This window comes from Electrona antarctica (genome assembly GCF_951216825.1).
Source record: "Electrona antarctica genome assembly, chromosome: 15".
NCBI lineage: Eukaryota > Metazoa > Chordata > Actinopteri > Myctophiformes > Myctophidae > Electrona > Electrona antarctica.
This window is the reverse complement of record NC_136796.1, coordinates 43,163,864-43,191,741: the sequence shown is the minus strand read 5'-3', so window position 1 is coordinate 43,191,741 and position 27,878 is coordinate 43,163,864. Positions and strand designations below refer to the sequence as shown.

Genomic DNA, 27,878 nt, shown 5'->3' with positions numbered 1-27,878 from the left:
TCACTTAAATTTGTATTGTTTTTTGTTTCGTTTTTTGTGTTATTACAGACACGTTATAGACAAAACAACAAAACAAACAAACAAACAAACAAACAAAATGACACAAAATAAAAGAAAAGAAAAACATGAAGAGACAACTGCTCGATTAGGAGTCACGATAGTTCAGTCTTACATCCTTGCAAGCTTCTATCGTCTGTTTCAGGTGACCTTTCCATAGTCCTCATCACTGATAAACTTCTTATGCATTATCCATTTTGTCCTGTAGTCTCAGGGGGTGTGTCCATTCTTGGGTTGGTGGCTATATATACTGTACTTGTATATTCTTACCGGCTGTCACTAATAAAATGTTAACCAAATACCTGTCCTCACTTTGTATATTTTACGCCGATAAATTATGGACGCACAAATACAGTACCTTACAGTCCATTGGAACATCATATCCCAGTATCTTTTGAATTTTCTCGTGTATCATTAAAAATCACACCCGTGTGAACTGAGTGGTGTAAGGTCTTATATAGACTGATCAGCTGTGGTCTGACGTAATGTCTGACGTAATGAAATCACACCCGTGTGAACTGGGTAACCATAGCAACCATGCTCATTTTTTGGTACAAACAGACACGTAAACTAACAAAGCTGAAATCACACCCGTGTGAACTGGGTGACCATAGCAACCATGCTCATTTTTTTTGGTACGGACAGACACGTAAACTAACAAAGCCGGTGTGGTTTACACCACTCAAAAATGATCGGGGCGCTCTTATCATCGTACATCATCATGATGTAAAATAGACACTATGCCTATTTGCTAATTAAGTGATTCCCGTATGAATTTAGATGGGGTGCCAAAATCGGTGTTTTAGACTTTGGCTTTTTTCAATTAATTTCCCCCTTTTTAATGTTTAATGTTTGTGGCAACATGCACAAACATTAAATGCCATTGACAATGAAGGGAAAATGTACGGCATATGTAGACGAGCAAATCGGCTTACCAATCACATATACAGCTTTTGTCCCCACACGTCTCATATTTGCCATTGACAATGAAAGGAGAAATTAGGTTATATGTGCCTCAAATATGACTTAAATTTGTGGCAACACAAACATTAAATGCCATTGACAATGAAGGGAAACTTTACGTCATGTGTAGACAAGCAAATCTGCTAACCAATCACACAAATTCAGTTGTTCATGAGATGATGTATGATGTATAATGTGCGCCCCTCACTTCACACGGGTGTGATTTTCTATTAAACTCGGGCCGATCTGTGCTGACTGATAAGACCATATATGGAGATGTCTGGGTTTGCAGCCAAAGAACAGTTGTTGTGTAATATTGACCAGTCCAAAAACGAAAGTAAACAAACTTGAAAGCTGAGTATGAAACTCAAGAGTCCAAACGGCATATTGGACTGTCGTGAATCATCTTTAAGGGCACTTTATGTCCCACCAGCTCTCTGATGTTGTTGATACCATACTTGATCATGGTGGGTCTCTCCAGCGACAGTCCCCAGGCGATGACGGACACGTCGTCGGGAAGACCCATGGGTAACAGCATCTCTGGCCTGAACATGCCCGAGTTACCCACCTCCACCCACTTCTTCAGGCCTTCATGGTAGCTGAACACCTCCATGCTGGGCTCGGTATACGGGTTGTAGGCGGGCTTGAAGCGCAGTTTGGTGATGCCTAGCTTGGTGAAGAACTGATGCAGGATGCCCATAAGGTCCCCAAGCGTGAGACCATAGTCAGCCACAACTCCCTCTATCTGGTGGAACTCTGCCAGGTGGGTGGCATCCACGGTCTCGTTACGGAACACTCTGTCAATGGAGAAGAACTTGACCGGGGTGAAATTCTGCTGCTGTGCAAGCGCATACAGCATGCGTGAGCTGACCGCTGTGGTGTGTGTGCGCAGGACGTTCTTCTGGGCCTCCTCGATCTTCCAGTCATACTTGTACCCTTGTGATCCGTAGCCCCCCTCAGAGTGGACCTTCTTGACTCTCTCCAGATATTCCTCTGGCGGGAACTCGTGAGCCAGCGCTGGGTCAGACAGGAAGAAGGTGTCATGTTGGTCCCTGGCCGGGTGCTGCTGGGGTTGGAACAGAGAGTCAAAGTTCCAGAAGGAGCTTTCGATGAAATTGTTGGTCGGCATCTCAGTGAAACCCATCTCCAAGAAGATCTGCCTGAACTGGGTTCGAACCTTCATTAGCGGATGAAGGTAACCGCAGTCTGGGGCTATGCCCTTGGCCTCAAAGTTATATGGCTTGAACTTCTTTTCCTTCCAGTTACCACTGGCGATCATCTCTGCAGTGAGTTCCGTCTCCTGTTTGGTGATGGTGGTGCTGAAGGAACTACCTTTGCTGATCCAGAAAGACTTCACCATTACTTCCGAGATCAGCTTCCTCCTTTTCAGATCATTCTTCTCCTTGTCGTCCAGCTGGGAGGCCTGGCCTCTCTGTACCAGGAGAAGCTTCTCTCTCACCTGGTCCTCTATGTTCTCCACAGCCTTCACTATCCTGTCAGTTTTCTTGTCCACCCTGATCCACTCGTTTGCCATGGCTTTGTTAAAGCCCACCTTCCCAAAGGCTAGCTTCATGAGTTCAGTCTTGGGCGTACCCCCCACGGGGGTGGAACCGAAGACTCTGGCCTCATGGCTGCCAAGCTCGGCTATCTCGCTGCCCTCGCGGGTCAACTCCCAGTGTTTAGATGAGCGAGGTTGGAGGCCCACTTGTCCGTGGGCCTCCAAACTATTCATGGCTCCAATAATGACCTGGTGGTCTACCTCAAGCTCAGTGGCGATATATAGGCTGTCAACGCCATCGTCCACCTTCTCAATGCAGCATAGAAGAGTCTCCGCCACACTGTGAGTCATTGTTGGTGCTACAGCAACGCACCAGGAATTGAGGTGAAGGAGAGTCGGTGTGAGGAGGAACACATTAGTATCTATCTGGCAATAATCTGATATGAAAGCCTAGACTTCTTTACAAGGGTAGTTGGCCTTCTTTACAGCCAATAATATCCCCAAATTCCTATTTTGGTGACGTCATGCTTACTGTGGCAGCAGGAGATCAATAGGACTGGTGTCTTGGGCTGAAACTTTTTCCCAAATATGGAGAAATCGTCATCATACTGTAGTACTGAAGTCATATGAGAGACCTGTCTATTTCATCCATCCAATAACTCAGTATTCAACACTGCAATATCAACATTTCTGCCTTCTGGGTGGGATTTCCTGTCAAAATGGCAAAGACAGGGGCCGCTGTTCTTCCGTTATTTGCCGATGGGATTCTCAGATTGCAACAGTTCACCTGTTTGGCATCCAGCATTCTTGTGCCAGCAGATATACTGTAGGCCAAAGCAGTCATACTGTACACTGAAGTGGGTGCTAACTATGTCAATCAAGAAGAAATTCATTTTGTGTTTTTTTTTAAATTTACCGGTATTTTTGTTCTATAGACAATATGAAATCCAACGTCAAAATGTAATGGCACAAACTGTAGTGAAAAGGTCTCCCTGATGATCTTGAGTTGTTTTGGCTCCCCTGCTGTGCCTGGCCTGGCAGAGCTTGTTTACATCTACTCTCCACCCAGAGCCCCATGAGGTCGGCCCACCAGCTACTGCTGGAGGTGCCAAAGAGCCGGTTCTGGGGCAACATGCCTGTACACATCCCTTTTATAAATAGCTTTTGTCCCCACATGTCTCAAGATTTGCCATTGACCGCGGTAAGAGAATTCCGGTCAAATGTCCGTTAGATTTTGTCCCCGCCCGTCTCAAGTTTTGCCATTGACGATGAACGGAGAAATGACGTCAGAATTCCCCTAAATATGATGTAAATTAAACATCATTGACATTGATAAAATGTACATCATATGTAAACGAGCAAATCAGCGAACCAATCACAGGCAACAACAGGCATTCTGATTGGCCAGTATGAGATGATGCATGATGATGTACGATGATGAAGAGCACTTCAAGTCTTTGGAACAATTTATCACTTCACACGGGTGTGATTTTTTAAATCTATATTAAAAGCTAATTTCTTCTCCCTGGCCTTCAGCAACTGCTGAGCCTGGCACCCTATGTTTCCCCTTACTGGTGCTAATGTTTTGTTTGAACCTGTACAGCACTCTGGTTGACCTGATCATGTTAAATCTGTTCAGTCGAGTTGAGTTTTGAAATTCCTTGAAAATGCCATAATGTCGTCAGTGCTGAGAAATTGAGCATTGTCTCAAAGACCCTATATCAATGTAGCCTGCGGTAAAAAACATCCTGGGATGGTTTACCAGGCTAAAATAAATTAATAAATAAAATAGATGGGAAATAAATTATTAACAAAAACTACCAGAGGTAGTTCACACATGCTCTCCTTAAAAGTAAAGTGCCGTCATGTGAGTGTCATTGGTACAGTCAGTGTACAGTATAGGCTACTTAATTCTCTTGCTAGTGGGTAAATATTGCATAAGCATGTGAGAGTATATAGGCAATGTATGCATGTCTGTGTGTAATCCACGTAACTCGAGAACCGTTAGCCCCACCGCCTTCAAATTCGACACGCGCGTTCCACACCACAGCAGGGGGTGCAGTGCCCAGTGTCGGGTCGGTCGGACCCACGGTTGTCCAGAAGCGCCCCAAAAAGGCCTCTGCTCGGCCTCTGGACCGGGCCCCTGCATATATCGAGCTGGCCTGTTCTGACCTCACAACACTCCATATTTGGGCATGCCTGACACAGAACTCCACAAGCTGGCTGCATACACTCCATATTTGGGCATGCCTTACAAAGAACTCCATATATGTGCAGGCAAGGGAGACAGACATAATATCTGGGTGGGGCATGCATTTCCAACTTGCATCGTTCCGAGTAGGCCAGTGCCCATAACGGGCACTGCTGTAGAGGTCCCACGGGCACCGCAGGGGGTGCAGTGGCTGGTGTCGAGACTATCGGACCAACGGTTGTCCATAACCGTCCCAAAAAGGCCTCCACTCCGTATGCATTTACAACTTGCATCGCTCCAAGTAGGCCTTGATCCCCACGGGCACCGCTCTAGTATCAACTATAGGATATACGGTATACAGGAAATCAGATATAACCGTAAATTGCTGTAATTTCAAGCAAATGTGAATGAGCTTAATAGACTCATAATTTCCTGAATAAAAAAAAACATGTGTAGATGTGGCTCCCTTTGTTGAGGTAAAGGTATGAAACTTGTGGAATGTGTGTGTGTATGTCAATGAATTGTAAATGGTGCATTAACAGCACCTTTTATGAAAAGATTTTTTTTAAATATGCATTACATTCACCCATTCACATACCGACAGCTGTGAATTTAGGAGCAGTTATATGGGTTTCTGTGTCAAACTGACACTAACCTAGGGTAACCTTATGATTTCTGAGCAGCTTTGCTACCTCCCGTTGTTCCGCCTCTTCTTGCTAGAATTCTTGTCAGTCGTGCTGACGCCGAGGAGGTTGGCCTTCCTATCGTCCGCCCGTTCGGAACCGGAAGCAGGTAAACGTAGTGGTAGTTTATTAAAAATGAACTGTTTACGAAGTTCACTCACACTGTCCCTCTTCACAGTCTTGGCAAAGTCCAGCCAGGTCCAGGTCTTGTTGAAGTACTCCAGACCAGGCAGAACTAGGTTCTGGTCGTTATACCATTTGTAATTGACACAGAGCGGCACTTTAGGGATCTTTATGTAGATGAAGGAATTGTTCATGGCAGCCCGTTCCTTCATCTTATCAAAGTCATCAACAGGATGCTCTGCACGCTTCCGGGACTCCTCGTCGCCGACTTCCTCCTCCTCAACATTTCTTCCCGGGAAGAAAAATCCCATCATCTTTTCGTAGAACTTCTGTGAGACTTGGATGGTGAGAGGAACCACGTTCACCTCAAAGTGTTCGTTGACAGAGATACCCACCACGCACACTTTGCTGTATATTCGCAAAGCAAACTTGTCTGTCCCTGACAGACAAGGACTCTGAGGACGAAGTACTACCTTATCCTTATATGTAGCATTGGGCAACAGGTTGTTCATTGTGAACGGACCCAGTTCCAGGAGATGCTCTGCTTTGTCATCAGACATGTTCAACTTTCTGTACATGAAACTCTTTAGTTCAAGCTCTGCAATGCCAAGCTGGCCGTCATCCTCAGTTAAACACCAGTGAGCCTGGTCTAAGTTTATCACAGTTCTCCTCACCACACTGACATCCTCTGGGTTTTTTGGCAGCTCCAATTTATGTGCCAGCTGAAGCTGGAAGTCCTTAAAACACCTGATGCGGATGTTGAGTTCTTCGCTCTTCTTTTGCATGTCGTTTTTCTCCTCATCGAGCTGGTTCTGCAGCATCACATTGTTCTCTACCAGCTCCTCAGACTGGGCCCTGATGTTGGAGTAAATCCTTTTTTCCAGGGATCTGATTCGAGCAATGTGCTGCCTGACCTCCACCTGGAGATGCAAGATGCTGCTGCGCTGCTCCTCATGGTTATTGGAGATGTTCAACTGGAAACGGACACGTTGCTCCTTCTCACTGTGCTCCTTTCGTTTGGGTTCGACGGGCAGCAACAGGTTGTTGAATATATCCAGGATCATAGCATACTGGAATGGGTTAGTGGAGATCTCGAGTTTGTCTTCATGAGTGAGGGTGATGGTGTCCACAGCCCTGGCCTGTTTTTTGTCTGCCTTCTCATGCTTATTCGGTAACTCTGGTGGCTTAATCTGCGCGGCCAGCTCTGGGTCAATGTCATGGCTGTAGCTGATGTATTCCATACTGCAGTTACAGCGGGAGATTATACGCTGCAACTGCTGGGTCTCTTTGATTTGGGATGGCTGGTTCCAGTCTGTGGTGGTGTTGACTATTCCTCGCACAGCCTGGCCACTATCGATCAACTCTAGCACAGAGCCCAGGTTATGCTGCCTGTGCTTCTCTATGTTTTTCACCTCTAACCACAGCTGCCTTTCCTCGTGTTTGGAAGGGTTGGGTTCCATAGTGGCAAAGTACTGCATGTCTTTCAGCTCGCAAGTCCATTTGGTCTTCTGCTTGAGAGTATTACTGTACCAGGCTGTTTGATGCTCACACTGATACAGCCGTGCATTGGCTGCAGAAGTCAGTACGAAGCCTGCCGTCTCTGTACCGCGTAACATCATCTGACAGTTGACCAACTCGATGAGCCAGTTGTGCTTATAAATATCATCAGTCTGAGAGGCTGCGGTGCCACACCGCTGGTCGCTCACACCAGAGTTCTCTTCGGAGGATACCACAAGCTTATCAGTCTGCTCCTCAAGGGTGGGGTTAGTGGGGGCTGAGGTAGGAGCCCCCTCTAGCCCCTTGGAACATTTGAGCTTCTTGGCCTGCAACTGAGTGTCTATCCACAGACTGTTCAGAGCTTCCGTGGAGAGGTTCCGCTTCAACAGGGCCACATTTCTATAGTTATCAAAGAGCCCAATGGCTATGTTCCTATTTGTGGTGGTCCAGGAGACACGCAAGTCCACCAAGCACAGCTTGTGTATGTAGTCCGTCGTAGCTCGATGGTAGCTCAGTGAGGACAGACTGAGCAGGTGAGACCTGTTCACCTTGGCATTCATATGGTGGTCAGCCATTTCATCTGAGGTGGAGGCCATCAGGTGGACTGTTAGCTCTGATAGTTTGCTAACCATCTGGGTCAATTTCCACTCCGAGATCGGTCTTCTTATCACAGTACTAGCCGGTGAGACAAGTGTCTGTGCTCCTGTGCTGAAGACATGTCCTTTCTTGCACTCCACCTGGATACCATTCTGCTGGGCAGGGGAGGCCTGGTAACGGACTTGTAGTTGAGGGAAGGCAGCCTTGAAGGATAACTGCTTGTAATGTTGATTTAACTTCTTCCCAGTGGGCGCAAAGTTGTGGAATAGCTTGCCCCTGCAGATCGGCCAAGAAACACTGGTCCAAGTGGCCAAGAAGTTCTGCATCCATTGCAGTGTGCTGCTGTACAGGAGGATCATGGGCTGATAAGGCTCTGTACCACAGTGTTGGTTGAGGTCCATGGAGATGTCAAGGTTGAGGTTCTCAGAACGGAAGGCACTGTAGGAGTCATGACAGTTTCCTGTAACATTCTCTGTACAGCAGAGCATTACAGCATGATGGTCATGGGGGTTGGCATTACCTTGGCAGAGCCACTCCAATTTGATGGTAATGTGTAGATTGGGCAGGTGTAGGAAACAGATATCATCATACTTTGAGGCTGTCCTGACATTCATATCCACGTCCCCTTTGAAAGTAAACTTTCCAGGTTCCTTTTCCGGGTTCCAGGCAAAGTTGAACTTATTACATTCCCAGTGGATGTTTTCAGTTGTATTGTATGGGTCCTTTGTAGCCAGCTGGTGAAAGTTGAAATGATCGATATCCATTATCCATCGTCCATGCAGCCGAAAACGCATTTTGTCCCACCAGGCCAGGGGAGGTGAAGGATCCTTTGTGGGTTTTGTCAGCATCTGAAGCACCTGACAGATCAAAGCAAAGGCAGGGTGCCAACATGGTCCCCACACAATAGTGTATAGTGATATGTTAGATTTGAAGTCGTGGTAGAGCTTGAGTGGAAGCAAATTTCTGTTGACTGGCACATCTCCCCCGGGTGAGCCAAGCGACAAAACGTCTTTGTAATAAGTCTGTCCGTGTCCATCCTGCTGTGCGGCAATTAGACGTCCTGACAGCTCCCAATCTCGGCTCTCAAGCAGGTTGCGTGGGTAGTCCCGAATTGCCACCATACAGGTACTGAGTTTGAACTTGACAACACGACACCAGTGGACCACCAAAGGGAGTCCCTCTCTGGGGAAGGGACTGGTCCCATCGATGTCCCTCAGCTGCTGCCTCACTTTCTCTGGCCCATGGAGTGAGTTGTCAGCCAGGACCACCAGCTCCAGTTCTGACACCTTCCAGTCTAGGAGGGACTTCCTCATGGGCGTGTTGGCATGGAGAAGGCGTGAGCGTTTAATGTAGACCTCCATTTTCTCCTTGTCCAGCAATGTGTACACCTCTTTGATTGTACTTGCAGGCAGCAGTTGCCCGTGCTGCTTGCGCACCTCCTTGTCCAGCAGCTGCTTCCGCATGGGGGTCTCCGTGCTCTCATCCTTCATGAGCTCGTAGTTGTCATGCAGCTTAGTCTCGAATATGTTGTCCAGGAAGACAAAGGAGAACTGGCTGATTCTGAAAACGAGATCAGGTGGCAGGCGTTGGATGATGGTGGATGGGTTTGTTGAGCTGTCCATGGTCTGCAGCCACTTCTGCACACTGATGGCCTTGTCAAATGTGTCAGAGAAGTTGTACTTGTACGGAAACTCCACAGCCAAGCTTGGGCAGGTGAAGACCCAGACGCGGTTCTGTGGGGTGGTAAGGGAAGGGAAGGGGTCCCTGTGCAGCTGAATGTCTGCTGGTGGCTCCTGGTGTGTCTTGATGTCGAGCTCTTTGAAAGAGAATATATCATTGCCATCAAAGTTGAGGTACAGGTGAGATGAGTGCATGCTGATGGAGCTGGCATTCATTGAGAGGGAGAGGGTTTGCGTGTGCAGGATGATGTAGTTTAACTCACTCAGGTGGGCCCTCAGGTGTGTGCGACCGAGATAGACACACACACACAGGTCTTGGCCTGAAGACGTTTCACTTGCCGTCAGTTTGACCGGATCGTCCGCCCCCTTTTCTGCACGAAGCATAATCCACCAGGAACATGCTTCGGTCACACACCGGTACAAGAACATATGGTCAGATGGTGTCCACTCCACACTGAACTCCTCCTCTTCACATTGAACCTCTAAAGTCCACATGTTAATGTTATGATCGAAGGCTATGGCGCTAAGTTGGAGAACAGGTTTTGAGGTTTGCGAGGCCGGGTAACAAGTCTCCACATTTTCTGTGAGTGTCTTCAGTAGCGACAAACTAACACCATGTAGAGATACTCTAGAATTCTCCCCAGTACACTGGACCCTAATCGTGTCAAGCCGTAAAGACACAGCACTTGCCAGATTAGAATATGTGAACACATTGACATCATCCAGACAACAATTCAGTTTGAGAGAGCAGAAACAAAGCAGAAACACTGAGACTGATTGTTCTGGACTCTTATTGTCACCGGGCAGCCTGAAGAGGGACAGCAGGCGTGACAGGCACAGCGTGTAGGTCTCCGAGAGCTCCACTTGGAATCCCTTCAAAGTGAACTGCACGCTTAGACTGGGAGCATGGCTGCCAGACTCCACGTGGGGTCTGTTGAAACTCCCCTGAAGACTGAGGGAGTCTAGGATAAGTGCTTCTCCCCACACGTGTTTCCCAGGTGGGTGAGGTGCCTGTTGAATATGGGAATCCTGGCCCACCCTCCACCAGAAGTGGTCCATGGAGATGCCCTTAATTTTAATATCACGCAGCAGATGCTGCAGTTCTCCGCTGGCTGATATGAATCCCAGGGAAAATGGTGTGGCATCTGCTAGCTCAACAGAAACACTGATTTTGGACACAGAGGACCTGATCATCACAGGGGCATGCAGGTGAGGGAAACAACTCTTTCTGTGCACTGCTGTCCTGTGAATGACCTGTTCCCATGGAAGTAGGTCCAACCAACCAGAGAAGTCCTGGTGACGGTAGTGGAGGATGCAGGTGTTGACTGTGACTGACCCCGCGATATCTATCGAGTTTACCTGCAGGTCAGTCCTGATGGTGTTCAGGAAAAATATTCTTTGTCTACTTTGAGAGAGAAGTGTATTTTCTATAAGGAGTTCCAGGCTACTAGCAGCACAGAGAAAAACAAGCTGCTCGCTCTCACGCCCATAGGCCAACGTCAGAGACTTCAGTGTCCAATTTACGTATCTTTCTTGGCTGTGCATTGACAGTGTTATATTGGTGTTCTCCAATTCCACATTGACCTTCTGGGGATTCAGCTGATGCCACTGTTCCACAGCTTTATCTTGGATGAACTCAAAGCTTTCACCAACAGATGCATTGTGTATGCTCTTTGAGAATGGTGAGGGTAACAGAACCTCTCCGAGGAAGAGGTCCTCGTGCAATTCTGCTGTAAGACTCTTCATGGACAGGGAGAGACATCCTGGCTTCAGTTCTGGCAAGCTCACATCTCCAGAAAGCAGTAGGCTCAGGGACACTTTAGCAAGACATACCGGTATGTCTGATCCATTCCTTTTAAGCACTTTACTGTTTAGCTGCCCCATGGAAAGGTCCCATGCCAACCTTTTACTCCGGTGGTCAAGTAATATGGTAATTCCTTTGATCGTAATGTGCCACAGATATTTTGACGGGGTGAAGTTCAGCAGCTTCACATTGATAGAGTCAATGTGGATTGACAGCAGCCTTGAAAGAAACAGTAGGGTTTTGGGAACTTCTCCTGACTTTCTCTTCTTCACAAGAGGTCTAAGTGGCACCTGCACATCAAACGTTACTCTGGTTTTGCCAACACAGAATACCAAGTACCTTTGCAAGTCTTGGTTCAAAAGTTTACTTGAAATCCAAATTCTGTCAATTTCCAGTGTGTGATGGGGATGAAACTGGATCCTAATTCCTCGGATCTCGGTCAAAGGCCACGTCCCTACTGATTCGATCTCCACTTCAGCATTTAATGCATTCTGGAACCATGATACGATTACAAAATAACATATATACCACCTGATAAAGACAGAGATTAGGATTGGCAGCAAAACTGTGAAAAAGCAAATGAGCAAGAAAGACATTCTGTCCCAAACTATTGGCACCCAAAGTCAGGCTCATGGGGTCATAAACCAACAGAGAAATCCAGTCTTGCTGTTTTTCTTTTGTATGTCTTTGACTGTGTCACCGTCCTTATTATTAGTGTGGTTGTCTAAAAGCAACCACGTTACATTACTTTTAACGTCTCACTCTCTTTGTCTGTCTCTCTGACAATCTTTGTCTTCATCTTTTCAATTCACTGTCATTCATTCTCCGTATCTCTCTGTCTCCCTGTCCCTCTGCATCGACTCACTTATATTGGTTTGGCAAAGCTTTGGTCTGACGTCACACTACAACACAAACTATACGCTCTTGAACATTAGACATTCTTTTCTACTGCACACACATTTACATAATTAAATGGAACTGGATGCATGTAGTGGTCAGTAGCCTATGTCAAGATGACTTGGGCAGGCTTCTATGTGGATTTCTGACTACATGGATCTGGCACTATGACGTATGACTCCTTATTTGGACAAGGTTTCAGGCCTTTCAGACTGTCCAGAGCCTTAGATATAGACAGTTACGCAAACTGCGTTCACTTCATGGGGCCAGTCCAATGGCGGCTCTCCTACATAGACTTCTATTGAGAATGGGGACAACCAACTGGGCCAAGTCCTGGACCGGAAGTAGGCAGAAATGCATTGGACTTAGGCAACAGCTTTAATGATATTAAATCCCTTTTATTTTAAATTGTTTTGTAGTAATAGTACAACATAAACATTACAGAGACTTAGTTGTTACTGTACAATACTTTAAAACAGTTGTCATGTTGCACACATGCTTAAAATAGCTCTTGTTTGCACCGCCCTCGTTGAAAACAATGATGTTTCCAACTCCAGCTTGGCTCAGTTCAGGCTGCATGAACAGCGCTCGAGCGCTCGGTTTTCTGCCCCCTCAATATCGTAACTCTTCTATTAGATCAGGGGTTCTCAACCCGTGGGTCGCGACCCCTCGGGGGGTCGCCAAATTATTTTAGGGGGTCCCCAAATTATTTTCCAAAAAAAAAAAAAAAAAGATTATTTTTTTTTCATGATTTTTCAAAAATAGCAGACCTACAAGCTCGTAGCGCGCCACTCGGTGGCGCGCTATGAGCTTGTAGATCTGCTATTTTTAAATAGCTAAATTATAACAATGCTTAAAACACCAAAAGGGGTTCCCGCCCAAAATGGTTTAAGGTTATTGTAGCAGTCAATTTATATTGGGGGTCGGGAGGGGGCGGGGCGGGTGTCCCGAGACGTTGCCAAAGCATTTTCGGGGGTCCCCGGCCAAAAACGTTGAGAACCCCTGCATTAGATGGCTCTGAGACCGTCATAATACAATGGAGGTACTTCCTAAGCCTATAGGCCTATATGGCACGTTGGTCTGGCGAGTGGGAGCCCCGGGTTCAATCCCCGCTTCCGCGCAATGCTACACACAGTATGTGATGATTTGATTGGCTGAGCAGTGAGCACGATGATGATGATGTGTGATTTTTTCCCTTTCCTGAAAAAAATGCAGCAGTCTAGTGAGTCTACTCTGCAAGGACATCAATTACTCAAGTTTTAACTAAGAAAATCACACTTGTGTGAAGTCAGGGGCGCTCTTATCATCATACGTCATCATACATCACTTTCAGTGCTCAGCCAATCAAATCATTGCCGTAGTACACAGACACACAAAGATGAGCAAAGTGAGCATCATAGCTTGCGCCCCTCAAAAAAAAACTCAAATATTTGACCAATTTAGTTACTAGTTCCTACCTTCGCAGAGCTCGAATCTGTTCTTGAGAGATTACTATACTCCCAACAGAGCTGAACTCATATGTCATATCATAGAGTTTAACTGACCCCAGACATCCCAGAGCATTAGATGGCTCTGACTGATATTGTGAGGTTTATTGCAGAAATTGAGCAACCGCGCCCCCCACTGGTCACTGAATTTGATAGGGCACACATTTGTGTGTATTGCATGTGGAACTAAGGCGCGTGCTGCTGCTGCTACACCGCGCTCACTGTTGCTCCATCCTGCAGGCTGATGAAGTTGGACAAAGCGAGCGAAAGTGAGTAAAATTCATCACAGAAACAACCGACTCAAGTCCTGGGAACTACCATATAGCTACTGTAACTGGTATCAACCTAACGAAACATTTCGGTTTGTTTTATGAAGATGAAGGTTAGCAAGCATGCTAGCAGCAAGTGCGTTGCTATAAACTTCCTGGTAGCCCCCTCAGTGATGATGACACTGTGTGGAGTGGACACTGAGGAGACGAATATGAATCTAATAACAGCGGTTTCCAAGACAATGAACCAATTACAAATGTAATTTCAACGTGACTATTTATTTGTAACGCTAAGTAAAGTAATTAGACTGCACCAGTGGAATTGTGATTTGACTATTTTGATTCTCAACCCTTTCAAACTGTGAATGGTGGGCGTTCCCCCAGTTTGATATGCATTTGCCCACGGACCTCCATTTAATATAATTTTTGTAATAACTGCAAATTTCACGAGAGAAACAATGGTCTATGAAAACAAGCCTAAATTAAGCGATTCGTCAATCGTGTATATTTGGACATCTGACTTCTCCGAGAGAGAGAGTAAGGGGAGGGGCAGAGGGAATACTAATTAGCTATGGAATCAGTTAATTGTATTGTCTAGCATTGTTTTATCAACTTTAGGGAGCATGCCCAGATCTACAAGCTCAGCTACGAGCTTGTACGTCTGCTATTTTTGAAAAATCGTGCAAATCTTTGAATATATACATTCTTTCAGAGCGAACGTTTTTAACTCAAATCTTTGCTTCTGGGGAGGTTGGAACAACATATTTTCAGATGGGGGGGTCGGCGGCCAATTACATATAATCTTGGGGGTCCTTGACATGAAAATGTTTTGAGAACCACTGACATAGAAACATGGGTTTTTCAGAAAACATTTGTAGCATCGTTCCCAGGTCAAAATGGGTTGACCATTGTATAACCACTGTTATTTTCTGTTTCACAGCCAGTCCAGATATGGCGCGAGCTATGCCTATGGGTGACAGCCATCGACGGTTCCTGCAAACTATGATGTCCAATGGCTTGGTCGACGAGGTGGAGGCGAGGAATATCTATAAGCACTGCTGTGAGGCACACAACGGTGTGGTATTTTATGTATACTTTAAGTGAACTTCATGCTTTTGCTTATGCGTGATTAGTCTCGCGTTACCAGACTGTTGACTCTTTTTGATTTTTGATTGATTCTGCATCAATCAGTAATATTGATGAGGCAATGGGAGTCAAGACGATAGTCTAGCAGGTGGTGATGATGGTATGCTTTAATGTACATGATATCATGGGGAGAAGTACAAGACACACACAGTCTGACACAGATCGTGGTATGGTAGTTTTTCCCACGCTGAACCATAACAGACAGGCTGTAACAAAAAACAATAGCTATCAGGCTATAGCAGAGACATCTCTAGGCTCCTACAGGCTACCAAGAGACATGAACGGGACTCGAACACACGGCGCGCTGTCATGCCAAATCCTACAGTATATGTGGCATGAGCCTGGACCACTTGGCCAGCGGGCGCCCCATAATGTATACTTCTTCCTCAAGTGCTTGATCATTTCTGTTCCAAATGGCATTACTGGCATTTCGTAAAACACGGGTACAAGCCCAGTTTAGCAGGACCCTGGATATAGCCGGGTTAGGGTTAGACATTACGGGCAGCAGTGACTCAGGGGTAGAGTGGCCGGTACAGCGTCCGGATGGGAACAACAGGGTTCCCGGTTCGATCCCAGGCTCCCCCAGAGCTGGTGTCGAAGTGTCCTTGAGCTTCTTGAGACCCTAATTGCTACTGATGGTTGGTTTTCACCGCCATCGGTGTATGGACGTGTGTGTGTGTGTGTGTGAATGTACTGTAATGCAATGCACAATCTATGTAAAGTACAAGCGCTATAAAATGCAACATTTTCCATTTATATTGTTCTCGTGTCAGGACTGGTAAACGGGAAGTTCAATGATTCTTTTGAAAATGTATGAAATAAGTTGTATTATTATGTATTACATATTAAGTTTTATTACGTTTATTTATTAAAATAAATGTGTGTAACAGATCTACTAGCTCTCAACATGTTGCATCGTGACGCATTGTAAGCTTGTGGATCAGCTATTTCCACTGCTTTTACAAGATCTTTTTTTTGTGTTTTTTGCCTTTTATTGATAGGGTACAGTAATTCGACAGGAAAGGGGGAGAGGGATTGGGGAGTGACACGCGGAAAAGGCCGTCGGGCTCGGGAGTCGAACCCGCGGCACGCTGTCCGGCTGGCTTGCCTATCCCATTTTTGACAGAGGCCGATTCTAAAAAAAGTTTTCTGAAAAACTTCAAATATTCATATACTGTAGCCGCATCAAATATATGTACAGAACCCCAAGAGGGGTTCCCGTCCAGAAGGGTTATAACACCAAAATGGGTTCCTGCCCAGAATGGGATATTAAAGTTAATTGGCATCTGCTTAGTGACATTTTTATTTACACAATTGTATGCAACAATGCTAATCGTACAAAAAAAAATCACACCCGTGTGAACTGAGTGGTGTAAGGTTTTATATAGACTCGTCTTCTGATGTGATGATTTGTGACCATGAAGTTGATTCAGCTGGAGTTTTTGTCCGATGTGAGGTATTATATAAGGTAAGGTATTATATAGCCTGATCAGCTCTGATCTGACGTAATGAAATCACACCTGGATGTGATTTCACAACTGGCTTTTTTTGTGCAGAGAAAATGACCACGGTTGCTACGGTCATCCAGTTCACCCGGGTGTGATTTAATTACGTCAGAAATTATTTTGAACATAGCAACCGGTCATTTTTTTCTGCACACAAAAGCCAGTTGTAGGAGTGGTTTACACCACTCAAAAAAGTTGTACAACTAATGGTCAAGTAAACCTTTCATGATGCATGTTGCAGGAACCTATTCTCAGGACAGACTGGATCAGTTCATTGATGTGGTCAACTCTCAGCTGCAGCCCCTGTTCATGCAGATCAGAAAGGGAATGTCTGAGGAGGACGGTCTGCAGTATTATGCCCTGGTGAGTCACTCATCTAAATGCACCACAGTAGCTTGGATGGACCAGTGGTTCTCAAACTCCTTCATGTCAAGGAGCCTCACATGAATGAAGTATTTGGTTGCGGAAACGGGTGCAGTACTTAGTTTAGACAGTTTTTGGTTTAGACTAGTCATTGGTTAGACCAGTCATTAGTCCTAACCTCCCACGGGGCAGCACACCTAAACCTAACCTTAACCCATGTCTAACCAATGACTAGTCTAAACTAAGTATGCACCCCTGCGGAAACCCCTTTTGAAAATACTGGGGTGCATACTTAGTTTAGACTAGTTATTGGTTAGACATGGGTTAAGGTTAGGTTTAGGTGTGCTGCCCCGTGGGAGGTTAGGGTTAGCGTGAGGGTTTGAGATAGGTTGTAGTTGTAGGACTAATGACTGGTCTAACCAATGACTAGTCTAAACCAAATACTGTCTAAACTAAGTACTGCACCCGAAAATACTTTGTCCCAGAGGCCCCCATAGAAATATTGTGTTGTTAAAATGTTTCAAGAATATTCCCAATATTTCAAAATAATGTTTTTTTTTTACATCAGATTTCCAAACTCACAAGGTGTCTCCTATGCATCTGGGACTGGGGACCCCACATTGAGATACAGATATTTTAGACACAATACCCCAACACTACTTCTTCTGCAATGAAGCTACATGGGGATCCTGGGTTTTTATGTTTTATCTATTCATTAAAGCAGGGGTTCTCAACCCGTGGGTCGCGACCCCTCGGGGGGTCGCCAAATTATTTTAGAGGGTCCCCAAATTAAAAAAGATTTTTTAAATTTTATTTTCACTTTTTTTCAAAAATAGCAGACCTACAAGCTCGTAGCGCGCCACTCGGTGGCGCGCTATGAGCTTGTAGATCTGCTATTTTTCAATAGCTAAATTATAACAATGCTTAAAACACCAAAAGGGGTTCCCGCCCAAAATGGTTTAAGGTTATTGTAGCAGTCAATTTATATTGGGGGTCGGGAGGGGGCGGGGCGGGGGTCCCGAGACATTGCCAAAGCATTTCCGGGGGTCCCCGGCCAAAAACGTTGAGAACCCCTGCATTAAAGGACAAAATGTCTTTCAGCTTGGCCTTTATTCTCCTAGACAGGGAAATCCTGTTGATTTAAAAACGGAGCATTTAAAAACATTTGTATGGGAGATGGATAATAAGACACCCAGAGAGGCTGTGCTGCCGTCTTCATCACATGTTGGGTCAAATTTTAGAAATAAAAAAGAAGATGGGGAATGGGATAGGATTTTTCTGAATCAAGTAGTGATATTTGGCTAAAACAAACCTGCATTTATTTATTTATCTTTCCATTAGACAGCTTTGCTTCATATCATTTAGATTTAGATAGAGACAGTGAGCCGGGGAAGTCGCGATGCAAGACAGATCTCCAGCTATACTAGAGGCATACCAGGGATGTGATTATTGCATTATCTGTCTTTATCTACTTGCATGTCCTGGAATAATAACGGCCTATGCCATAACCAGAAGAATGCAGTTTAGTAGTAGTAGTAGTAGTGTTGAATTAGCCTGGCTAATAAGCCAGACTCAAATCACACTGTCGTGTGGTATTTGAGTCTGGAGATGCTGTGTATGGATCTTGTTTCCCGGGGGGCGGGTTCAAACATTTTCTCTTTGACGCAATTGGTCAGAGCTACTGTCAGTCAAAGGTCTCAAGCATTGAACATCACTGTACCAAAGCCCGCCCATATTGCATACCGTGTCCCGATTGGCCACACCAGTTCTCTGGTGTAGGAAATGGGCGTACAATTGAGCCTCTCCAGACCGTAATCCGCCGGCAGGCAATTTTTTTTGTGCCAACGGCTGATTCTGTCTGGCTTATTTGCTTTACACAGTATATCACGTGTGGCCTCATCAAATGGTAATTCCAGCATGTGAAACTCATCATTGAAGTAATGCAGTTTTTGTTATAACAGCATGATTGGAAAATACAGCCCACGTTGGAAAAAAATATATAATAATGTTAGGCCATCTTAAATAGAAAATGAACTTGCCACCAAGACCGACAGCGTGTTTACTTCCCAGGTGAACATGGCTGAGACGGACATCACAAGGATGTCATCAGATTACGCTGACAATGAACTGGAGCTATTCAGGAAAACGGTGAGTTGAACGCTCACAAAATAACAATCACAATTCTTGTGGACACATTTACTCGCAACGCTCGTAACATGAGTTACATCTTTAGTTAGAATCCTTAGTTATTCGTGTCCTCGCTGTATTGCATTACTGCTATTATTTTAATGTTTTATGCATTTGCTTTTCTTTTTTTTCTTTTTCTTTTTCCCCCACTGCTCTGTAAAGCACTTTGATCTGCATTTCATGTCATGAAAGGTGCTATACAAATAAAGTTTTTTTTTTGTTTTTGTTATGTGGCATAATACTTAATAACAATGTTATGCCTCGCAAATTTCAAACATATTCACATAGTTGGAGAAGTTTGAACTACTGACATATTATACACTGTCTGTATTTAAAGTATGTGTACATAGTTGTACAGTATGCATGTGTATTGTGTTTTTTTCCCTTTGGTTTCTTTCTCTTTAATTTTTTTTTTACTACTTTTGCTCCATTTTTTACTATTTTGAAAAACATTTTAAGTCGATCTACATCGATCTACGTCAACATGTTGTGAGCTTGTAGATCGACAATTTTAACTATTTTAAACATTTTTCAAAATGGCAAATAAGTTTAGGGATAAAGGGTAAGGGGTGGCGCAAGATATAGCCCTAGGGGCTCCATTTTCGTCACCGCTAAACCCCTTATCCCTAAACTTCTTTGCCTTTTTTTTTTTTTTTTTTTTTTTTACTATTTTGAAAAACATTTTTGAATAGTTCAATTAGCCAATCTACATTGACACGTTGTGAGCTTGTAGACTGGCCATTTTAACTAATGCCCAGTCTACAAGCGAAAATGGAGCCCTAGGTGTCTTATAATCCCCATAAGGGATGGGTCTTTACGACAAGACACGGAAATACAAATTAATTCATTCATAAAAACCGTCAGCAGTCTTAGAACTGCTGACGGTCACTTTGAAAAACAAAACAAGAACATGTAACACTGCTAGAGTCTTGTATGAGTTACATTTATGTACCTCATGTGTGAAAAGTGTGTGTTTTTTTGGTTAAAATGTTGCTCTGAAAGGATATATATTCAAAGATGTTCGCCTCATTTTAACGATTTTTCAAAAATAGCAGATCTACAAGCTCGTAGCGCGGCACTCGGTGCCGCACTATGAGCTTGTAGATCTGCTATTTTTCAATAGCTAAAGTAGAGCATAATGCTTAAAACACCAAAAGGGGTTCCCGCCCAGAATGTTAATAAGCATGTGCAGCAGTCATACAGGTATCTGGTTTGACCATAATGTAACTTTCTTCTGATCAGTGTTTGGATCTATATCATGTATTGCGCTTTTTTGTGCAGATCCAAATAAAGATCATTCATTTGTTATGTGTTTCAGATGGACCTCATCGTGGGATCTGATGACGGGACGGCCTCTTCCACTGACATCCTGAACAGCACCGACAGCATGCAGACCAAGAAGCTGAAGAAGAGCGACACGGAGCACCTGCTGAGTCGACTCGTACAAGACAAGTGGCTCAGTCAGGTTCGAAGACGCAATGATGTGTCACTTCTGTCCACTAGAGCAGTGGTTCCCAAAGTGGGGTCCGGCGGGGACCCCCAGGGGTCCTTGAGAGAGTTCCAGGGGGTCCCCAGCTAAATGATAGTTCGGAACCAAATGGACCCTTATGGGACTGTAACTCGGAGAGTGTCCAAATGGAACCAAATGGACACTAACGGGTCCTTTAATTGGTGTCTCAGAGATAGAAATGCCATTAAATGGGGGTCCGTTTAGCCTAATTCATGTCAAACTGGGGGTCCTTCAAATTAAACGGGTTGAGAATCACTGCTGGAGCCGTACAAAAAATGATCTTATGAGGGTCCCTGGCATATCTCTTAAAATGGGGGTCAGCGGGATAATTAGTGTCAATTTGGCGGTCCTTGACATGAAAAGGTTTGGGAACCACTGCGCTAGAGCAGGGGTTCTCAACGTTTTTGGCCGGGGACCCCCAGAAATGCTTTGGCAATGTCTCGGGACCCCCGCCCCGCCCCCTCCCGACCCCCAATATAAATTGACTGCTACAATAACCTTAAACCATTTTGGGCGGGAACCCCTTTTGGTGTTTTAAGCATTGTTATAATTTAGCTATTGAAAAATAGCAGATCTACAAGCTCATAGCGCGCCACCGAGTGGCGCGCTACGAGCTTGTAGGTCTGCTATTTTTGAAAAAAAGTGAAAATAAAATTTAAAATTTTTTTTTTTTTTTTTTTTTTTTGAAAATAATTTGGGGACCCCCTAAAATAATTTGGCTCGTAGCACGCCACTCGAGCTTGTAGGTCTGCTATTTTTGAAAAAAAGTGAAAATAAAATTTAAAATTTTTTTTTTTTTTTTTTTTTTTTTTTAAACCCCCCCGAGGGGTCGCGACCCACGGGTTGAGAACCCCTGCGCTAGAGCAAGGGTTCTCAACCTTTTCAGGTCACAGCCTCCCCAAAATAATAACAGCAAATACCCCTTTATTTTTTGTTTCCTAAATTTTGTTTTTGAAATCTTTTGAAAATATTTTTTCAAAAGACTTTCAAATCCCAATTTTTGTGAAACTAATTCAAAATTATTTTCAAAATAATTATAATTATATTTCCAAAATCCATTAAACGTACTTTTAAGAATTAGCTCACAATATATCGCATTGTAACGTGTTCATTCAACGGTCCCCAGTTCAACAGTAGATCGGCTATTTTCGCTTGTTTGTGTCCCGGGGAGACATAAAACTTATCTTTTGGGTCTCGAGAAAAAAGTTAGGGAACCACTGCACTAGAGGGTGCTTGTGTTGTATGAAGCATTTCTACTTATTGCTGTATAACATAACCAGGACATATCTGCAAAAAAGGTTTGCAAATAATGTTAATTTCCCGTTTTAATTTTCCTGTTTTGCAAAATCCACTCATTAAGAGTTTCAAAATCTACCATTAACAGCAGACATTGCTAAGGCTTCACTCACACCTTCACATCTAGCATACAACATTGTTGCATGGTAGATGTAAACAAAGGGTAAGTGTCATGGCCGCCCCAATGCATTTCCAATGGAAGTCACATGGTTTGACACAACATTTTTGTTGTACGGCTTTCGGCTGTGTTTCGACTGCCCCCCTCCCCTCCCCCTCATACAACAAAAATGTTGTGTCAAACCATGTGACTCCCATTGGAAATGAATTGCGAGCTCTGTTGTGAAGGTGTGAGTGAAGCCTAAGCCTGAATCCGGTGTAAACGTTATTGTAATGAATAAGGCAAGGCTTTACTATGTTAATACAATATATACGTAGCATTACATTAACCCATTTAGCTCCGAGGACGATTCTACAAATGACAACTAGATGACATTTCTTGCTTTGTTCTGTATTGATTTGTTTTCTCTGTCTTCATTCAGAGGCAGGGTTTCTACACTTTGTCCACCAGATGCATTATAGAGATGGAACCCTACATCCGTACAATGTATCAAGACCAGGTCAAAGTTTGCCAAATCTGCCACAACATCGTCTTGCAGGTACATTACTGCCTTGTCTTGTACTGTAGTTAGGTGGTTCACATTTTGTATGGCTTAGTTTATTATTTGCAAAGTAACGTATGGGGAAATATCAGGTGATCTTACCCAGAGTGACTTACAAAAATGCAAGGTTGGAATACGAGAGATGAAAGGAATTAAGGCTGATTCCTGCTCGTACGATGGTGTCGAAAATTGCAGATCTTACAAGCTCACATCATGTCGCATTGTGAGCTTGTATGTCTGCTCTTTTCTGTGAGCGACATTTGTGTACACGATGTGTAAGATGTAACCAAGGTTATAATAGTTAACTAAAAAACGAAAACTAGAATTAAAAAAACATTTTAGTTAACTGAAACTAAATAAAAACTAAAAATAAATTAAAAACGATAACTAAACTGAAACTGTATTGTGTGTTCACAAAACTAACTGAAATTATAGAAAAAATACCCTTAGTTATAGTGTTAGTTTTTATAGTTTTAGTTATAGTTTTTTAGTTTGAAAAACTAAAACTAAACTATAACTAAACTAAAACTAAGCATTTCACCAAAATAAAAACTAAATAAAAACTAGCAAAAACTAGCTGAATTAGAAAAAAAGCCAAAACTAACTAAAACTAAACTATAATGAAAAAAACAAAACTATTATAACCTTGGATGTAACAATGAAGAAACCTTGAAAATTGAACCTATGATGGCATCTTCAGAGATTCATCAAACTCCTGTACAGGCTCCTATGAAGACATTGTTGATTACAGACCAGTGTCATTGCTCTCACAATTCTCTAAGGTGCTTGAAAAGATCTTTGCACAAAAGTTTGATGCTTTTATTGAAAAGCATCAATTGTTGAGTGAATGCCAATATGGCTTTCGGCAAAATAGGTCCACAGCAACAGCTTTAATGAATATAATGGAGGAAATATCAACATCAACACATGAAAATAAATATACAATAGGGGTATTTATAGATTTAAAAAAAGCTTTCGACACCTTGAATCATTCAATTTTGATTTCTAAATTATACACATACGGCGTGAGAGGAATGGTACTGGATTGGATGAGAAGCTATTTAGACAATAGACAACAATATGTGCAGTGGGCCGGTAACACATCAGAGTGTATGAAAATTTAATGTGGAGTCCCTCAAGGTTCTGTTTTGGGACCCAAATGATTTAATCTATACATTAATGACATTTGTGACGTATCAAAATTATTACAATTTGTTTTGTTTGCAGATGACACAAATTTTCATTGCTCTGGATATGATTTAAATAATTTAGCTGAGACCATTACACATGAAATGAAAAAACTCAAAAAATGGTTTGATGTAAATAAGCTCTCGCTGAATTTGGAAAAAACGAAGTTCATGGTTTTCGGAAATAGGAAAAAGGATGACCAGGTGGAATTATCCATAGATGGAGTGGCCATCGCAAGAGTATCAGAATTTCGGTTCTTAGGTGTAATAATGGATGACAAATTAACATGGAAATCCCATATAGCACATGTTAAGAAAAAGATCTCAAAGAGCATTTTTATTTTAAACAAAGTGAAGCATGTGCTAGAAAAGGAAGCAATGCGAATATTATATTTTTCATTAATTTCTCCATATCTTAGTTATTGTGCTGAAGTGTGGGGGAATACGTACATGACCACCACAAAACCATTATACTTATTACAGAAGAGGGCAGTACGAATCATGCACAAAGTGCATTATAGAGATCACACAAATAGTCTATTTATAAAATCGAGAGTATTGAAATTTGAACATATCGTGAAGCTACAAACCTTATTAATTATGTTTAGGGCAAAAAGCAAAACATTACCAGTTCATCTACAACAGCTATTCGATCCTAGTTCAGAAAGTAGGGATAGTAGGAGGAAATTTGACTTCAAACATAAGTTTGCACGGACCACTCAAAGACTGATGTGTCCTTCAATAACAGGAATCCGAATATGGAATTCTCTGGATGACAATTTAAAGGGTTGTACAAATATTTGCCAATTTAAAAGAAATTACAAAAATCAAATGTTTAGACAATATGAAGACGATGAATAGGTTAACTAGAGCTAGAGCTGTCATTTGTTGCACGTGTCATTGCTCAACTTCTTGCTTGTTTTGTTTTTCTCTTTTGTTTTGTTTTTGTTTTGTTTGTTTTTTTGTTTTGTTTTGTTTAGATGTGTATGCGCCAATCAATAAAGTAAACTAAACTTTTAAGTGAAAAGGGGGCAGGTATTTATAAGAATTTATTCTTCTTCCTGCTCCTTTTCGTCATAGGTGTATCAGATACTGTATGAAAGACAAATGAATTATGAAAGATATGAATTGTTATCTATTATGATTTGTACTGTATTGTGTTACACTATGTGCGAAATAAAATGAAAAAAAAAAAAAAAGTGTAATGCAAAGGAAGGGATGTCCGCACACTGATTCACTGCTCCCAGGAACATTCTTCATTTCTTGAACAACGTTTCTACCCTTGTGGGTCTTCGTCTTACCTGACGAAGACCCACAACGGTCGAAACGTTGTTCAAGAAATATAATAATAATTTTCCTGGGAGCAGTGAATCAGTGTGCGGACGTCCCTTCCTTTACATTGTACGTATATTTTTGACCAGCACCTGTAGAATTTCTGGAGATGTGCGTGTTTCCTGTCGGATCCTATCTCTATTGTTGATTTGTGTGAAACATTTTTGTCTTATATTTGTATGAATATGACCAAGTTCTCAGTCACCACAACTGATTTTTGTCATTTGGATTCCATACAAGGCCGCATGTCTTCGAAGCACACCAAAAATAGATAATAAATACAAGCTCATGTGTCAAGTTGTGAGCTTGTAGATCCGTTATTTTCAGTTAGTTTGTTATTTTAAGATTCAAGTATTTGATGTGGACATACTGTACACATAGTCTTTGAATTGATCACACAATTACCTGTGTAAGAGGCATCAAAATTGTCTCAGGTATTTCTCATGAATGCAAAAGTTAAAGCCTGCAATCTGCAATTGTTTAAGAAACATAATTCTACATATTGTCCTAATTGTGGTGGTGGGGACCGGGTACTTTCACGCTGCCTTTTTCACAGATGAGGACCTGGGGCTGGCCTGACAAAACGTTTCAGTCGTGAGATTTTAATGTCCTCTAATCGAACGTGACCTCCTTTCAGTGCCAGTCGTGTGACAGTCCTACGTGTGGAGTAAAGATGCACAACCCATGTGTCGCCCGATACTTTAAAGGAAGAGCAGAGCCACGGTGCCCTGCCTGTGAGGAATACTGGCCACACGAAATCCCTGGTAATGTCAAGCTTCAATACTTTATTGCCATGTCAACAGAGTTGATTGGAATTTGTTTCAGTGCTCTAAAAACAGACATCACATATTCAGACGGTAGAAAAAGATACAAAAGTACAAACATCATATGAGAGAGACCAATAAATAAAAAGAATGCAAAACGTTACAATTCATGAGAGAGAGACCAATAAATAGGAAGAATGCAACGTTACAATTCATGGTAAATAAATAGCAATTCCTCGCAGTTCATCCTTCTTACAAAGCAGCTTCACGCTGTAAAGTGCGAGTGAGAAGAGGGTCAGCATTCAGGAGGCGAACAGCCTCGGGATAAGTGCTATTCTTAAAGCGGGAGGTATTACACCGGAGTCTTTTACCTGAGGGCAGGGGTGCACAAAGAGCTGGCAGGGTGCATCCTGCGCTTGGTGCGAGGTGTCTTTCCACACCTTGAGAATGATGAGGATTCCCTTTCTTTGGCAGTCATCATAATGTTGCTGTCGGCAGAAACTGCTTCTCTCCATTTAAAAAAAAAATATATATTTTTTTTGTAAATGAACGTCCTACGTGATCATACTACAACGACAGCGTCACAAAAGTAGCAGATCCACAAGCTTGAAGTGTGGTGCCAAGCAACTTGTTTTGAGCTTGTAGATCTGCTACATTTGAATGCTACATTATCAATGTTAATGTTGTCAATTAATGGTTTTAGCTGGTTTCAGACATTGAACCCTTGAACATACTTATTACTTACTAAAGTTGACCCTTTTCCCTAGATGGCAAAAATAGTCAATCTACAAGCACGCAACTTGTCACGGTGTGAGCTTGTAGATCAGCTATTTTTGTGCCCCACTGTCATTATGACAAAGTGTAAAATAGGGCATGGATGTATGAAAAAAACTACAAGGACAAATATAAATATGGACATACAAGGTGTCTGCCCAACGGCAACAATATCATAGACATGCATATATAGATTTATTATTTCTTGTTTTTTGAGTGATGAATAAAATAGTTACTTATAGGAGGAGGAGGAATGTAACTTGAATATAGTTTGTAAACACGCAGTTTATTGCTTAATTTATACACTCAACTGTCGTGTCACTCACAGCAAAATAGCAGATCTACAAGCTCAGTGTTTTCAGCATCTGTTAATTATCCAACTGTTTCTTTCAGTGTTGAGGCGACCCAGTCAGTCCCAGCCTGAAAGATGAAGAAGGATCTCTACTGTTTTCAACAGACAAAGGCGTTTCTGTTGACTTGTTTTTCTTGTTTTAAAATATTGTGTTTTTGTTGTTGTTGTTGCATTGAAAGGACCCCCTCTCCCATGTGAATTCTTTGGTGATACGTTTTTGTTTTAAAAAGGAAGAGGAGATCCGAGTACTCAAAAGAGGAATTAAAGTTCTCACCCTGATGTTTTAACTTTACTTCCTCTCTCGCTACATTTTGTGAGTGCTCAGACCTGATCTTCTGTGAGCACCCGGTTGGCCTCTGTTTTTTTCCCCCATTTTTATATATGTTTTTGTTGTTGAAAAGACATTTTTATTTACAAAATAAAATAATATGAAAAGATGTTACAATGTTCTAATTTCAACGACCCACGGATGTTTAAATATGCATGGTTGTCAGTGAGCGTATCACTACATGGTCCAAGGTATCTTTCAGAGAGCAGCCTTTTCCAACTTTAGTTTTCACCGATAACCTTTCAACGCTTTGCTCAAAAACTCTTCCCATGTTGTTTGCAGTTGTAGGTTTTCCTCTGTGTGATTTTTATCACACGTTATGTTTATTCACATCAAGTAGCAAAGCCTTTTCCACTGCCAGTGTGCCAGTGATGGCACATACAGGTCCATTTTTGTAAAACGTTTTGGAAGGGTCTGGTCAAATAGTAATGCGCAGGTTGACCTGTAACCTGCGGGTTGTGTCAAGAAATGTCGACTTGTTTTGGCAGGGCGGGTCAAATTATTCATGATCACTAGTATTTTCATTCAATTCAATCAGGTTTCTCTGCTGAATGCTCTGGTGATCTTTTAGATGACCGCCCCGGCTGAACCGTTTCCCACACTGGTGACAGTGAGGCTTTAGTGTTACACTTGGAAATGGATCATGGGGCCGCAGAGAAGGAAGGAATTTTATTTCCCCATCTTGAAATCATTGACCAAGCAGCAAAATAGGGGTTAGGGTTACTTTATT

General features: G+C 42.9%; 3 protein-coding genes across 3 annotated transcripts; 1 reads left to right on the top strand and 2 right to left on the bottom strand.

Annotated features, from left to right (window-relative positions):
- Window positions 1-1,387: 1,387 nt before the first annotated feature.
- Window positions 1,388-2,869, bottom strand: LOC306938647 (phenylalanine--tRNA ligase alpha subunit-like; the record flags this gene model as incomplete). Its single annotated transcript, XM_079522909.1, has 1 exon — window positions 1,388-2,869. The coding sequence occupies one exon, from the start codon at window positions 2,867-2,869 to the stop codon at window positions 1,388-1,390; it is 1,482 nt and encodes a 493-aa protein (XP_079379035.1).
- Window positions 2,870-5,397: 2,528 nt separating this feature from the next.
- On the bottom strand, window positions 5,398-13,542 carry LOC306938646 (bridge-like lipid transfer protein family member 2; the record flags this gene model as incomplete). The annotated part of the gene is made up of 2 exons (XM_079522908.1): window positions 5,398-11,583; window positions 13,534-13,542. 2 exons carry the CDS (start codon window positions 13,540-13,542, stop codon window positions 5,398-5,400), a joined length of 6,195 nt encoding a protein of 2,064 aa, XP_079379034.1.
- Window positions 13,543-13,599: 57 nt separating this feature from the next.
- nsmce1 (NSE1 homolog, SMC5-SMC6 complex component) lies at window positions 13,600-27,259 on the top strand. The gene is made up of 8 exons (XM_079522418.1): window positions 13,600-13,745; window positions 14,686-14,820; window positions 16,638-16,759; window positions 18,830-18,907; window positions 20,265-20,411; window positions 22,292-22,408; window positions 25,568-25,694; window positions 26,862-27,259. The coding sequence occupies exons 1-8, from the start codon at window positions 13,721-13,723 to the stop codon at window positions 26,897-26,899; spliced, it is 789 nt and encodes a 262-aa protein (XP_079378544.1). The 5' UTR covers window positions 13,600-13,720; the 3' UTR covers window positions 26,900-27,259.
- Window positions 27,260-27,878: the final 619 nt, after the last annotated feature.

Coding starts and splice junctions, on each gene's coding strand:
- nsmce1 (XM_079522418.1), top strand. CDS start 13,721: ATGAAGTTGGACAAAGCGAGCGAAA. Junction 18,908..20,264: donor TGGAGCTATTCAGGAAAACG/GTGAGTTGAACG, acceptor TATGTGTTTCAG/ATGGACCTCATCGTGGGATC. Junction 22,409..25,567: donor GCCACAACATCGTCTTGCAG/GTACATTACTGC, acceptor ACCTCCTTTCAG/TGCCAGTCGTGTGACAGTCC.